This window comes from Bison bison, unplaced genomic scaffold (genome assembly GCF_000754665.1).
Source record: "Bison bison bison isolate TAMUID 2011002044 unplaced genomic scaffold, Bison_UMD1.0 scf7180017864116, whole genome shotgun sequence".
NCBI lineage: Eukaryota > Metazoa > Chordata > Mammalia > Artiodactyla > Bovidae > Bison > Bison bison.
The window spans coordinates 73,590-88,581 of record NW_011494688.1 but is presented as its reverse complement, the minus strand read 5'-3'; the positions used below and the strand labels follow the sequence as shown (position 1 = coordinate 88,581).

The 14,992-nt window shown below is 37.8% G+C and overlaps 1 protein-coding gene across 1 annotated transcript in view; it reads right to left on the bottom strand.

Annotated features, from left to right (window-relative positions):
• The window catches only part of PHYHIPL (phytanoyl-CoA 2-hydroxylase interacting protein-like), a 12,518-nt gene extending 1,054 nt beyond the window's left edge, over positions 1 to 11,464 (bottom strand). Inside the window, exons 1-4 of the mRNA XM_010839399.1 lie at positions 10,883 to 11,464; positions 8,923 to 9,097; positions 5,530 to 5,647; positions 5 to 368 (exon numbers count right to left, since the gene is read on the bottom strand). Of these exons, the coding sequence (XP_010837701.1) occupies positions 5 to 368; positions 5,530 to 5,647; positions 8,923 to 9,097; positions 10,883 to 11,047 (822 nt within the window). The 5' untranslated portion in view covers positions 11,048 to 11,464. The remainder of the gene's footprint in view (positions 1 to 4; positions 369 to 5,529; positions 5,648 to 8,922; positions 9,098 to 10,882) is intronic.
• Positions 11,465 to 14,992: the final 3,528 nt, after the last annotated feature.

Here is a 14,992-nt window from a genome sequence, read left to right as displayed (position 1 = left end):
AAACCAGCATCCCATCTTCTTCTCTGCAGGTCAGAAATTTATTATCCTGGGAATTTAGTTGAGGAAGGCGCTGCTTACAAAATTCATCTCCTGGTGATCCCACAGGAGCAATGACCAGAATCACATAATGATAAGCAGTGTACATACAGTAGAAGTCCCCAAAGTATAAGTTAGTATTGGGGTTAAAAAGTTTTTCTGCTGCAATCTCAAACCTGTATCTTCCATAAGGCGAATCCTGGGGTGGCTTCCCAGTATTGAATTCAGTGCTGCAGCTAAAGAAGATGCCTTCTAATTTTCCACTGATAGGAGAGCCATGGCTGCCACTGTTATCCTTGACAGAGGGCTGCATAGCATTCCCATGATGTTCTCTGCAAGAGAAAATAAATGGTCACTGCTTGGTACGGTGGTGGTAGAGCTACTCATGTACAGAGTTGAATGGTGACAGACTACGAGTCAACTGTCTACTATTAAGAGCCTGGGTGCTCATCCATCCTACCATCAGATCAAGGAGAAAGCATCTTTTGACATTACTTACAAAAAGCTAAATTCCAGCCGTGACCCTAAGGTAAGAATGCTCTGCTACAAACCTTGGAGGTCTTTTAACATGATAAATTTCCTGGCCAGGAAAACAAAAGTGGAATGAGAAATGTTATGGCTGAAATCACATCCACTATAAGCCTACTGGGTTTTAGAAGTGATTTGGGGAAGAGAAAACTGGACTGACAACGCTGGTTAAACATGCTGAATGTTTCTTCAAAGTCTGCCAGAATTTAGGTCTAAAGTGAGTGTTGTCCATGTACATCAGTACAAAAGCATCTTGTTTTATTTTTTTTGCTTCAGTTTTTTAACCCAGGCCCAGTGCGTCTGCCTGCAATGTGGGAGACCTGGGTTCAATTCCTGGGTCGGGAAGGTCCCCTGGAGAAGGAAATGGCAATCTACTCCAGGATTCTTGCCTGGGAAATCCCATGGACGGAGGAGCCTGATAGGCTACAGTCCATGGAGTTGCGGAGTCGGACAGGACTTCACTTTCACTTTCCAGTTGACTACTCAGGTCATCTTGCTTGCATTTTGCTTAGAATAGAGCTGGTATCTCCCTTTACCACACTCAGCTCTTTTCTCTACACTTCTCACCTCCCACTGGGCTGGACCTTCGTCATGCAGTTCTTCCTGCTCCTTGGTCCCTTCCATTCAGTTATACCAACGAGAGAGACAATAAGAGACATGGAAAGATAGCCCATGGTCTTAGACTACAAGAATTAATATTATGAAAATGTCCATACTACCCAAAGCAGTCTACATTTAATTGGATCCCTATCAAATTAATATGACCCCTATCAAATTACCCATGAAATTTTTCACAGAACTAGAACAAGTAATCCTAAAATTTATATGGAGCCATAAAAGATTCAGAATTGCTGTGGCAATCCTAAGGAAAAAGAACTAACCTAGAGGCATAACCCTCCCACACTTCAGGCAATACTGCAAAGCTACAGTAAGCAAAATATCATGATAACAGCACAAAAAATAGACATGTAGATCTATGGAACAGCACAGAGTCCAGGAAAAAACCCCATACACCTACAGTCAATTAATCTTTGACGGAGGAAGCAAGAATATATAATGGAAAAAAGAGTTTCTTCGGCAAGTGGTGTTGGGAGAGCTGGACAACTACATGTAAAAGAATGAAGTTAGAAGATTCCCTCACACCATACACAAAAATAAAGGTAAAATGGCTTAAAAACAAATATGAGAGAACACCATAAAACTCTTAGAACATTGCAAAGAATTCTCTGACATAAATTGTACCAGTGCTTTCTTATGTCAATTTCCCAAGGCGATAGAAATAAAAGCAAAAAATAAATAAATGGGACTTAATCATAGTTAAAAGCTTTTGCACAGGAAACCAAAAACAAAATGAAAAAGACAGCCCACAGCCTGGGAGAAAATAATTTGCAAACGATGTGATTGCCAAGGGGTTAATTTACAAAATAAACAGTGCATTTAACTCAGTAACAAAAAACAAACAATTCAATTAAAAAATGGCCTGAAGACCTAAACAGACATTTCTCCAAAGAGGCATGACCAATAGGCACATAAAAAGATCCTTAACATTGCTAGTTATCAGAGAAACGCAAATCAAAACTACCAAGAGGCACCACTCTCACACTGCTGAGAACGGCCATCAGTAAAATGTCTACAAATAATAAATTCTGGAGATGATGTGGAGAAAGGGGACCCTCCCACACTGTTGGTGTAGCTGTAAATTGGTGCAGCCACTGTGGAAAACAGTAGGGAGGTTCCTTGAAAATCTAAAAAGAGAGTTACCATATGATCCAGCAATTCCATTCCTAGGCATAACTCTGGAAAAGATGAAAATTCAAAAAGAAACACGCTCCCCAGTGTTTACAGTAGCACTATTCACAGTAGTCCAGAGATAGAAGCAACCTAAATGTACATTGACAGATAAATACTACTCAGTCTTAAAACAGAAAGAATGCCATTTGCAGCAACATCAATGGACCTAGAGATTGCCATACTAAGTGAAGAAAGTCTGAAAGAGAAAGATGGTATTACTACTTCCTGTGTGGCCTTCACTGGCGCTGCAGGGGTTAGCACCTTATTATCATCCCTTGGCTATGATGAAGAGTCCTGGTTTCCACTGGGCCCCTTCTGACACCAGCCCAGTGGGAAGGCTGACAGGCAACTCATTGCCACTGGTGTGGGTTGTAAACACCAGCTCCCCATTAGCATTCTCTGATGCTACCGCAACAAGGGGTAGAGGAGGAGGGGAGGGTGGTTCCTAACAGTTGGAAGATGCAAGACTAGGTTTCCTACCTGGCTGTGGCTGGTGGTGTGGAGAAAAATACTTTTTCTGTGGTGTTTAGCTGGAGTAAAGGCAGTTACTGTCTACAAAGTCTGCCTTCAAGGCTGCCCCTTTCCGATTCACTTGGGTAAACACAGAAGACTTTTGGGGCAGGTATTTTTTTCGTCTGTGCCCACTGATGTGAGCTGATGACTAGCATCTAGTCCAGAACGAGAGCTAAACAGAAAATCCATCACTGTGTTGTCCTTCGGGTCCCAAGGTCCCTAACTCGTTGACCTTCTTTCCACCTTTCAGACTCTTAGGTTTGCTTTATATAGGTAACACTCCTGGTTTTTAATTGTATGTAGTAGGAGGAAAGGGAGAAATAGGTCTACTCTATCTTGTCCTGAATCAGAAGTTCTTACCTCATTACATTCTCAAGAACAAAACCCAATTATTAATATGACATGTATTCTGCATAAATCTACAAGTGCAATTATATGAGGTAGTAACAGCAGAAAACAGATAAACAGGAACTTAGGCTAGGAGAAATGTCTTACTATCGGTGACAGACATCAACTCAGAATATGCAATCTACCGCCGAACACTGACGGAAATCCTACACGTGTCTACCCGTATCAGGGGATCCCTGGAGGGAAACCTTTAAGATACAGAAAGGTATTTTAAGGACAAGTAAGCCGCCTAGGGAACTTCAAGGAGGAAGAGCAAAAGTGGTATTTTGATCTGGGGTAACATAAAGCAGTACTCATATAGGAATTCACTCCTAGAGGGAGAGATCAAAACGAGTTCATTCCATGTGGACTGATGCAGAATTTATCTAGGGATTTTTCATAATTCATACTGATTTGGAAAGTGTGTCAGGTAAGTGAAAGGTTCCTTTCTAGTCAAGCACTGTGAATAACAAGATGACATTTTAAATGAATTCTGATACAGTGTGCCCTGATTAGAATGCATTACATAAAAAGAAAATCAAGATCCATTGATGCTAATGTGGTTTCAGTTAATACAACTTTTTAAAAATCAGTGTTGAAAAACTATACTCATGCCTTGGCAAATATATTTTATGTATACATACTGAAGTATATGTATATAAACTGTATCAAATTTAACTTTCATGGATTTTACAACTATCATGGAAAATCCAACAAAGGTAAATTTCCCTGTTAGTAAATACACCTTTTATACTAGTATATTGGAATCAATCATACAATATATACAACAATTTTCTTTCCATTTTCCATACTTTCTGTCTTTATCTTTTTTCTTCTTGGAAGAACTTTTGAAAACAGATGGAGCAAATTCTAGAGTTATCTAAGGACCTGAAAACAGGCCAAAGGACAGAGAAAAGTCAGAGAAACAGTGACCTCCAGTGGCCACCTAAGATTGACGCTGGCAGCCTTCCAGGGCTAAGCCTAGTACCAAAGGTCTATTTACTTATTCCATTGCTGTATTTATTTGGAAAGAAAATAGCAACAGTGGATCTTTTTTATTTCTAATTTTATGCTTAACAAATATAAAGAAATGCCTTTCTTGTTAAGTCATATGTGGTTATTCCCATACAACAACTGACAAGTATAATACTTTGTATTCTCTCTCAGTTTATATTCTATAAATTATGTGAACAGCATTTTCCATAAATTATATAGACTCAAGAGTAAATAATTTACCAGAAAGAGAATTATAGAGTAAACTCTGTATTTATAGGCTATTCAAACATAAGGCAGGAATTGTTTTCATGATCAAAATATATGATATTGCAAAGCACTTATTTTGAAGAACATGCATGCCTAAATTCACCTCTGTCTCTTTATTTCCCTTTGCATTTTCCATAGCTTGGAGCTTATTTAGATTTGGAACCATCATCTTGATTTAAGAAAAACTAGAGAGTTATGAAACAAAACAACAAACTTTCCTAAATTTTTTTCATATACAATCCCATCAGGAGTTTAAAAAGTGAGAGCAAGGCTTTTAAAATGACAGATTATAGGGATTACTGTGTAGAAGTTTTAGAACCTGTACAGCACTGTCGAAGGCTTCTTAAAAACACACATTTACCCATTTACTCTCTTGAAATTCTCTTCTACAAATATGAAAGGGCTGTAAGTATTAAAACTACTTGTGACATGGAATTCTTTTTAATTCTGGGAAACTTTTCAGGGACAAACACAGGATAACTTAAAAATAATACTGAACACTAGAATTCAAAAGTAAATAAGATTTCCCTCGTGAATAATTAACACAGTATAATAGCTGGGAGATTTCTACGTTGGCAGAAGCCTGACAATCCCGCCTAATTCACCATATCTCATGAGACAGTCACCCTTTTATTCTCTCATTTTCAGGAGAAATTTCATTAGTTGGTATGAGACAGAAGGTACTGAGTTACTGGGAATCAGAGGAGTCCGTGACATGCTCATCAACCTTAACCTTGGCGGCTTAAGGTCTTCCACCCAAACAGATAGGAGTTGGTATTACAAGTGATCACAGAAAGGAATCTAAGTGAAGTGGAAAAAAAAAAAAATCCCATGATCTGATTTTTTTCTTTTACTTAATTATTCTAGGAAATAAAAGTCAGTATAATTAAATATTTTGAGAAGAAAACTAAAATTCCTATTTAACAGAAGCAGACTCAAGGGAAACCTGAGCCTAGAATTTGGAATGGCACTTAGTAAAGCAAATCATTATGTATCTTTTTCGATTCTTACCGAATGTAGTCAAAATATTCTTTGTGCTGGTTACGATAAAAAACAGAAAATTTGAGCATCCGTCCTGCAATCACTTCGGCCTTCTCCAACAGTTGTGTTAGATGAACTTTTGAATAGTCTGAAAATAACAAAAAAGTTTGTTATTAAAAATACACTATCAAAAGTATTGACTACATGCTTAATAATTTGTAGATTATTCAAATACTCTTTTGTGAAACTCATGTCAGTAAATAAGAAACTGCACTTAAAAAGAAAACATTCACTGTCTTTGTGGCACATTTTTTCTACAAAAATATTTCTGTTTATGGTTGTTTTTAAGAATACACTTGCATTTTTTTCACTCGCTGAAATTAAAGATCCTGAAACCGAAGTGTTAAATAAGGAACACAGATTCGAGTAATGTCAATCAGCACCACACTAGCCTTTCTTCCATCAGCTGCTGAATCAAATAAAAGATTGTAACCTGAAAGCAATAGCAAATATAATTTAAAGGAGTAATAATAATAATGGTCATCTAATTGTAACCTGAAAGCAATAGCAAATATAATTTAAAGGAGTAATAATAATAATAATAATGGTCATCTAATTTACTCCCTAAATCTATGAGGCTGGGAAGACAGATTAAATATAACCATTTTATTGATGCAGAGATTGAAGCCTGCCACAGTTTAATGATTTGCCAAATGTCCATAAAGCTAGTAACTTAGAGACTAGGTCTCTGGCTACTAGTTGGTAGTTTTGAGTACACAAGAGCTCGTGAAAATATAAAGCATCTCTCACAGTAAGCTGATCTCTTCACCAGCTTTTTGTTTTGAAAATTGAGGATTGTTGCCAAACTCCTGTTCTAGAATCTAAGCAAAAATTTTGGTCTATAAAGATTTCAAGACTTTCCAAATGAAAGCAATCTAGTTGAACTACTCATGGCAGCATAGTGTACTCACTGTGTCACTGGCTCAATGAACATTTATTTAGATTAGGACACGTGATATACAAGACACTGTGCAAAATTAAACGAATGATCAATTGAAAAGATAAAAAAATTCCTCTTCCTCTCAAAGAATTCAGTCTAAGGGAAGAGGTAATATATAGACAGCTGTGACTTATTATGGGGTTTTATCTGTGTCTCCGATTAAACTAGATTGGTCAGTGGCATTGTTTTATTTCCAGTACTTTGCACAGTGCATAGCATACAATATATGCTCAGTAAATTTTGAGTGAATTAGATGTCTAGGTTAAAAGACAATATATAAGATAGCTTTCTAAGATTTACAGAGTAAAGGTGATTGATAAAGCTTAGGTGAAACAGGCTCTGAATTATTTTAATAAACTGAAACAACAAGCTTTGAAAAAAATTCTTAGATTTTACTCATGGAAACAAAATGATTTATAGAAAAATATTGTGGCACATTTAAAATAAGCTGGCATTTTCCTTATTATTTACCCCTAAAACTTCCTTAGAATATTTAGGGGATATACTTGAATAAAAGAGCAACAGATCAATCACTCTAAAGGAAAGAAAGAAAACTAAAGGTCTTTCTTTATATACATAGAAATAAACATGTACTCATGTAGTCATATAGATTATAGAATGGAGTATCTAGACAGGTATTTCTGAACTGAAAATGCCAAAGGTCTTCCTTAAGCTAAGGAAGAAATATTATCTCATTTTTCCTTAGTGTCAAGTGGGGTTTTAGGAGGTACATTATAGCTTCTTAAAAAATGACTACTATGATGCTGTTTGGTACAATTCTATGGAAAATAGCATGTATTAAAACAATGTCAAAAGCTACTGTGTCTTTTACTGTGTCTACATCCCTGGTAGGATGGAATCAGGGCAAGTGGAAAGATGTGTAAAAAGAGTAAGCGTGAGGTGGATTCCAAGGAGGAATTTTAATTCAGGAGAAAAGTTGAGGGGATATAGTAATTCTAATGTGACACATAAAATACAGGTAAAATGAGAATTCTTTACACACTATTAATACAATGTTGAAATCTTTAGCAATTTAATTACTGACTACTGGACTATGATGTATATCACATCTATTCTAAAATATATTTTCCCCACATTTCAGCATCTCTGACATGAGTCTAGTATATGTAATAAGAAAACACTGTTTCACAGTTTAATTGGCAGTTTAATTTTTTCTTAGCAATACATAAAGTGGTGGATCTTACAACTACGACATCTTAGGAAGAAATATAGCACCAGAGGGATACTATTTTGTTCGCTCTCGTACACTGAGATCCTTAGCAGCTTCCTCACAGAACAAACAAAAAAGGTTGAAGATAAAATCACAATAATTAAGCATTAAAACTTCATCCATTCTACATATCCACATGGGAAATTTTATACTGAGTTTGAAATTAAGAAAAAAAAAAGATATTGAGATAAAGCAGTAGCTAAGCACATCCTGAGTCTGAAGTAAATCTACTGTGAGGCTATGGGGAAAAAATAGCTGATTTATCTGAAGGATGCCTCAGCTGGGGAAGTTGCTAAGCAACCTGCAATAGGTGAGGCAAGTGTCTAAGACTTTGTACAAGCTCCTTTGTGTGGAAACAAACATTTAGCCTCTTTCTACAGTTTTATAGAGGAAACAATCACCTAGACAAAGAGGAAACAAAGCCCTATTCTAAGAGACAGAAAGAATGGATGACAGATGTATTCAGGTAGCTATGTCTTTGTGTCCCTTCACCATCTATTTAAGTGCTCAATAAATATTTGTTTCTTGACTGAATGAATAAACAAGTATATAAATATACGATATGAATGGTTATGGTAACCTTTTCAACCCATTGGGCTATTAAGATACAATTCAAGATCAAGAGGGACGGGCTTTCTACATTAGACACCCCAATGCCAAATGGCTATGAGGTACTTTCATGAAGCAGAGACACACAAACTCACACGACATGAGTTTAGAGAGAGATGATCAGCATTCAAGTGAAAAGTCCAATAACATTTCTGTTAAGTAAAGTCATTGTGATCTGCCTTCATTTCCTTAAATTAGAGAATGATGTTTCTGGTTTCCTTCTTTCAAGAGTGTGAAAATAAATGAAAAAAAGGAAGAAAAAAGATCTTTCTCCCTCTCAAAATGAATCTCAAAATATGCTGAATATATTTTCATACTGCATCAATTTTTATTTTTAAAGCCTTTACTTTGAAAAATCAAACTGTGCATGTAGCACAGAAATAATTTAATGCCATTACCCAGCTTTTGCTGAGAACCTCCACTCTCTCTATCAGTTTGTTCTATCACACAGTGCTACTGGCAATGTAAAAATGACCAATGCAATAAATATCACTTAATAATTACAAAAATATACTTTCTATAATTAGCTTTCCAGGAACTATTAAATAAGCACCCCCCCCATATTTGTACCCAGTTCTCTTACCTGCTGTGCAGAATTCTATAATTTCACTCCATTCAGACACAACATAATCACCATCAACTTGTTTTGAGGCAGTCTGCACTGCTACTGTATACTCAGTTCTTGGGCTCAAAAACCAGTGTCCACGGACAGTCATCGGCAAGGGAACAGCTTTTGCCACCAGTTTTGTTGGAACATCCTAAGAAAGGAAAGGAGGAAGAGAGGTACGGGTGGGTGGAAGAAGATGAACTAATGTAGCAGTATAACTTGAGTCAACTGTAAACAGTGTGGAAGAACTTATTAAATTCCTAGCTAAAATGTTTAAAGATATTTAGCAATTACTATCTTCAAATCTCTTATTCTTCAGATGTTAAAAAAAAAAGGCCCGATTTGATCAAGAAACATGCAAAGATTACACAGCTAGCTAATGGCATAAGTGTACATGGATTCATCTTCTTGACTTCTAGTATAATGTTCTTCTTTGTACATTCCTTAATATGCTCCTTAAAATGCAATATTCTAATATTTTAAAATATTATATTTATTTAATATATTGCTGCTGTTCAGTCAGAGAAGCCCATTATTAAATATTTTATATGTGAAGGGACAGAATATTTTTAAATAAATGATTGCTTCACATGCAAATGTGGTAACATTTGTTTTACTTGTATTCAAGTGTGGAGCCTATATCACAGAAAGTCTAGGTATTTTAAAACGATGATTAATAAGGTAACTAAACCTGGTTCATATTCACTGTATTTCCAAAGATATGGTATTCTAAGTATGGGATGAAGAAAGGGGGTCAAATCTTGACCCCTCACCATTTAATGCTAAACATTTCAAAGCTAATTCAAAGAAGCCAAGTGTCACCAAAGAGAATATCCAACACTAGAAAGATTAAAATTGGAACATAGGAAATTACTGTTTTATCAATCTTGTCCTATCACATTTATCTGTATGTATAAGTCTCACTCACCATTAGTATGTATACTTTTACTATACACATATAGTAAAATGCATAAATCTTAGACAAGAATTCTTCCAAAAGATTTATCAAGTTAAAATCTAGTTATAAAATATTAAAGTAAGATCAGTTTTCATATCAGTGAAAACACTGAAAACATAAGAAAGAATTTTTAAGTCAGAGAACTATTTATCCTCTCTAGAGCTACTTTTGGAGAGAGATATGTATCGGTTAAGATAGTGATAAGCAGACAGCTAAGAGCATAAATATTAGAGAATTGTTACAAGTCTAAAACACCTAAAGGCTATTTTTACTCTCAAACAATAAAATTGATTACATAAAGCAATTTTCAGCCCATAAGTATTTTGACAAATATTCTAAAGTCTATAAGCTGCCACTGATATTCTCCTTTTGGCAGTTATTTATAGGGAAAAATGTGTGCTTCAGTGGAAAACTATGAACCATCTATAGCACACTCTGCTGGTTGTCTTCTTCCGATTTTGCGGAATATATTCTACAACTCTGTAATTTGTAGACATGCGATACCAATTCTGTTATTCTTGTCTAAACACATGCCAGTGAATTTTGTCCCCTGGAAGTACTCCCTGTCCTCCTGCCCTTGTTCTTCACCAACACCACACGGGTTTTGCCTCCACTGTACATTTATTTCAATATCCTGGTCCTTAAAATGTCTTTTCTGGACCATCCTTTGAAGTGGCTCTATTAAAAACTTCATCAGTTACCTCATTAGTGTTAAATAAAATCTTTAACACGTTCATTTTTATGTCTGTATGAGAGTTAAGATTTCACCTTTTCTGGGAGAAAAAAGTGTATTTTAACCCATATATGTGTCATTTTCTTATAAAATTTCTTGGAAGGATACAGCTTTTAAATGACATAACTTTCATTTTTAATGTCAAGTATAAGTAATCAGTGCAACATTATTCCTTCTTTCAAAATGGCATCATAATTAGAAAGTTTTAAGATACAAATGAACATAAGGCTGTGTTAGCATTTTACCTTGTGTTTAAATTTATTGGAGTTCTTGTTCTCTTTCTTATTGAGGTCAATGAAATAGTGTGTAATGCGGTCCTTTGACTTTGAATCCATTTCCCATGAGATCTTGAATGAGTCGCAGGTGATGTTGCTTATTTTGATGTTGCGTGGCACAGGAAGTTCCTCCATCTCTGCTATGCCACTGTCCTGTGATTTGTTCCCTGCGAGAAAACAATGCACAGATAGTTTCTGACTAGTGAACTCTTCCTAGTTTGCAAGGCCAGGCTACCTGTTTGTGAACTCATCTAATTACTAAATTTTAGATTTCATTTTGTTCATGAAGTAATTTGAGTGTTAATGATAGTAAGACTGTCATTACGTGATCACATTACCAACAAAAAGCAGAAATGAATTAGTCCTTACCACCTCTATGTTTTCAGTCTTCTCTCCCAGTTTCTGCTTTTACAGAAATGAAAGCAAGAACGCTGTCGATCCACCTCTCTAACCTATGAAAGTTTAGCCTTACATGGTAGATTCTGTCTGAAAAGGGACCATTTTTCTTACATGACCAATTGACTCTGCTCTAAAGTAATCCTAGGTGTTTTTAAGCTAAATGAAATCAGAAACGTTGATAATGATATGAAAGAGTCCAGTCAAATAAAGGGAAATTTCTTTTAAAAAATCTGTGAGGTGTCAGTGACAGACTATAAAAATTGTTCCTTTTGGAAATTTATATATAGAAATAGCACATAATGTTTATGTTATATTTACAAATAATATAAAAGACCATTTTTAAAAGTTACTGTAAAGGGATTACTCTAGGAATCTTTTTACCTGTCATAGCCATACTGATTGATATTATTAAAATCTTGAAGAACTCATCTGACATCTGGTTACTTTACAGACTATGTCCTACATTTTCAATTCGAGAAAATTCTATCACTTTGGCCAATATTATAGAGCAGAGTATGACAGATGACAGGACAAAAAGAGAAAATATAGAGTTGACAAGTTTGTTTCATATGTAACAAAGACATATTGAATGAAATTTTATTCCACTTCTTCCTGTGTTCCTTTTCCCCCAAGACAAAGTAAAATTCAATGCCCCAGAAAAAATATATAATTGTTATTCATATGATAAAAGTCATAGGTCATAGATCAGCTATCTAACTTTTCTTTAACATAATAAAATAGCAAACCTTGATCAACAAAAACTGAAAGGAACAACAGTGAATGTCCCTTTGTAACAACACCTTCCACTTTCAGATTAGTTTGTATTCTTTACCCCCACAAGGTCTTCCCAGCTGGCTCACTGGTAAAGAATCCATATCCCTTGGAGTAGGAAATGGCACTCCTATATTCTTTCCTGGGAAATGGCATGGACAGAGGAGCCTGGCAGGCTATAGTCCATGGGCTCAGAAAGAGTCGAACATGACAGAGCATGCACACACAGCACCTCCCCCCCCACACCCTCTCAATCACTGTTGTAAGACTTTTGATAATTTGCAGTCTTATTATTCATCCATTTGTTTCACCACAAGCTGTGTTGTGGCCAGAGCAACCTGATGACAAAGACTAATTTCAAAGTAACTAAAGTTCTTTATTGTCATTCTTGAACAATACTTTGAAAAATCCTTTCTTCTCTCATGTACTCCCTCACACCCTAGTTTACCCAGATTCCCATTTGATGAGACTCCCAGAAAAATTATTCCTTCACTTTTTTTTGCACGCCACCCCCCCGCCCCCCGACACACATGGCCTCATAGCATCCCAAATTGCTTCTTGCAGATGACACCACCCTTATGGCAGAAAGTGAAGAGGAACTAAAAAGCCTCTTGATGAAAGTGAAAGAGGAGAGTGAAAAAGTTGGCTTGAAGCTCAACATTCCGAAAACGAAGATCATGAAATCTGGTTCCATCGCTTCATGGCAAATAGATGTGGAAACAGTGTCAGACTTTATTTTTTGGGGCTCCACAATCACTGCAGATGGTGATTGCAGCCATGAAATTAAAAGACGCTTACTCCTTGGAAGGAAAGTTATGACCAACCTAGATAGCATATTCAAAAGCAGAGACATTACTTTGCCAACAAAGGTCCGTCTAGTCAAGGCTATGGTTTTTCCAGTGGTCATGTATGGATGTGAGAGTTGGACTGTGAAGAAAACTGAATGCCAAAGAATTGATGCTTTTGAACTGTGGTGCTGGAGAAGACTCTTGAGAGTCCCTTGGACTGCAAGGAGATCCAACCAGTCCATTCTAAAGGAGATCAGTCCTGGGTGTTCTTTGGAAGGAATGATGCTAAACTCCAGTACTTTGGCCACCTCATGCGAAGAGTTGACTCATTGGAAAAGACTGATGCTGGGAGGGATTGGGGGCAGGAGGAAAAGGGGATGACAGAGGATGAGATGGCTGGATGGCATCACCGACTCGATGGACGTGAGTTTGAGTGAATTCCAGGAGTTGGTGATGGACAGGGAGGCCTGGTGTGCTGCAATTCATGGGGTCGCAAAGAGTTAGACACAACTGAGAGACTGAACTGAACTGAACTGAAAAGCCTTTCAGAAGTCAAGTGAAGGAAGAAACAAAGTGGAATCTCTTTAATGGCCTTGGGAAAGGGAAAGGCAATAAATATGCAAATGGTAATTTTTGTTCTAGTTAATAAAAGCTGACATTTTCTGATTGCAGTTATCTTCAAAACATAAGCAACATTAAATGAAAACCTTTCTGAACTAACAGCAGACATTTCTCCACAAATCACATGCATTATAAGAAGGAACCAAGATGGCTGAAGAGTAGGACTTGGAGCTTATTTCCTTCCACAGATACATCAAAAACACTTTTACAAATGGAATGATTTGCACAGAACGTCTACTGAACACTGACAAAAGACCTCAGCTTTCAAAAAGGGCAAGAAAAGCTCAATGTAACCAAGTAGGACAAAAGAAAAATGAAACAAAAAATGAGAGAGAAAGGCACTGGATGGGACCTGTGCCCCGGGGAGGGAGCTGTGAAGGAGGAAAGGTTCCTGTACCCTGGGAAGTCTTCTCACCAGCAGGGTGAAGGGGGGGAATCAGCTGGGACAGAGGGGGAACACCAGTGTGTGGAAGGCAAGAGAGAGTGACCTGCACAGACAGTTGGCACTGCCACCCTGTGCCCCCCAGCCTGGGGTGCTCGTCCACTGGTATGGGCAGCAGCTGGGTGCTGAAGCTCAAGCTTCAGGTCAGACCCAGGGAGAGGACTGGGGCTGCCTGTAGGCAAACAGCCTGACTCTTCAGTTGTGAACTGTGACAACTGAGGGTGCACTCGGAAGAAGCTGAGTTCACCAGAGAGGCAAGGCACCATTACTAGGGGAGTCCAGGAAGAGCGGTGAGACCGCCATAGGAGCTTCTTTACATGTGTGCATGCTCTCAGGCAACAGGATGCTACCTCTATGAGTTCTGGGGTTGGGCAAGAGCTGTTGCCACTATTGTGGGCTCTAGAAGTGGGCAGGGGCTGCTGCAGAAACTAGGGAACATGGCCACAGAAGCCAGTTGCTGCCGCTGCGGTCAGGGGAAGCATGCATGAGCAGGGAGCAGGCACCAAGCCCTGCCTCTGCTCTCCTAGGAGGGCATGGGCTTTGCCACCACTGGGAGATCCAGAAGTAGGTGCCGATCACTGCTCCTGCTGTCCTGAGGTGCACACGCCACACTGCTGTTGGGAGACCCGTGGGTGGGCGCTGATCACTGCCACCATACCAGGAGAGCACGCAAGGGGTGCTGCACTCACACACCCCATATCAAGGGGATAATGAGCAACGTACATTGAGGAAGGAGGCAGAAAGCATTTCAAATAAAAGCAGCCCCTCAAGTTTGGACAAAATGGTGAAGTAAAAAGACTTGAGCTCACTTCCTCTTATAAAAACACCAAAATCACAACTGAACAACTATTGACAAAAAAGACTGGAACCTACCAAAAAAAGTTTTATACCCAAAGATGAAGAAGCTGTGAGATGGCAGGGGGGGTAATTTCACAATATAATCAAATCCTATACCAGCTGGTTGGGAGACCCACAGACTGGAAAATAATGGTATCACAGAGGGTCTCCCACAGGAGTGCTAGTTCTGAGCCCCACTTCAGGCTCCAGAACCTGAGGGTC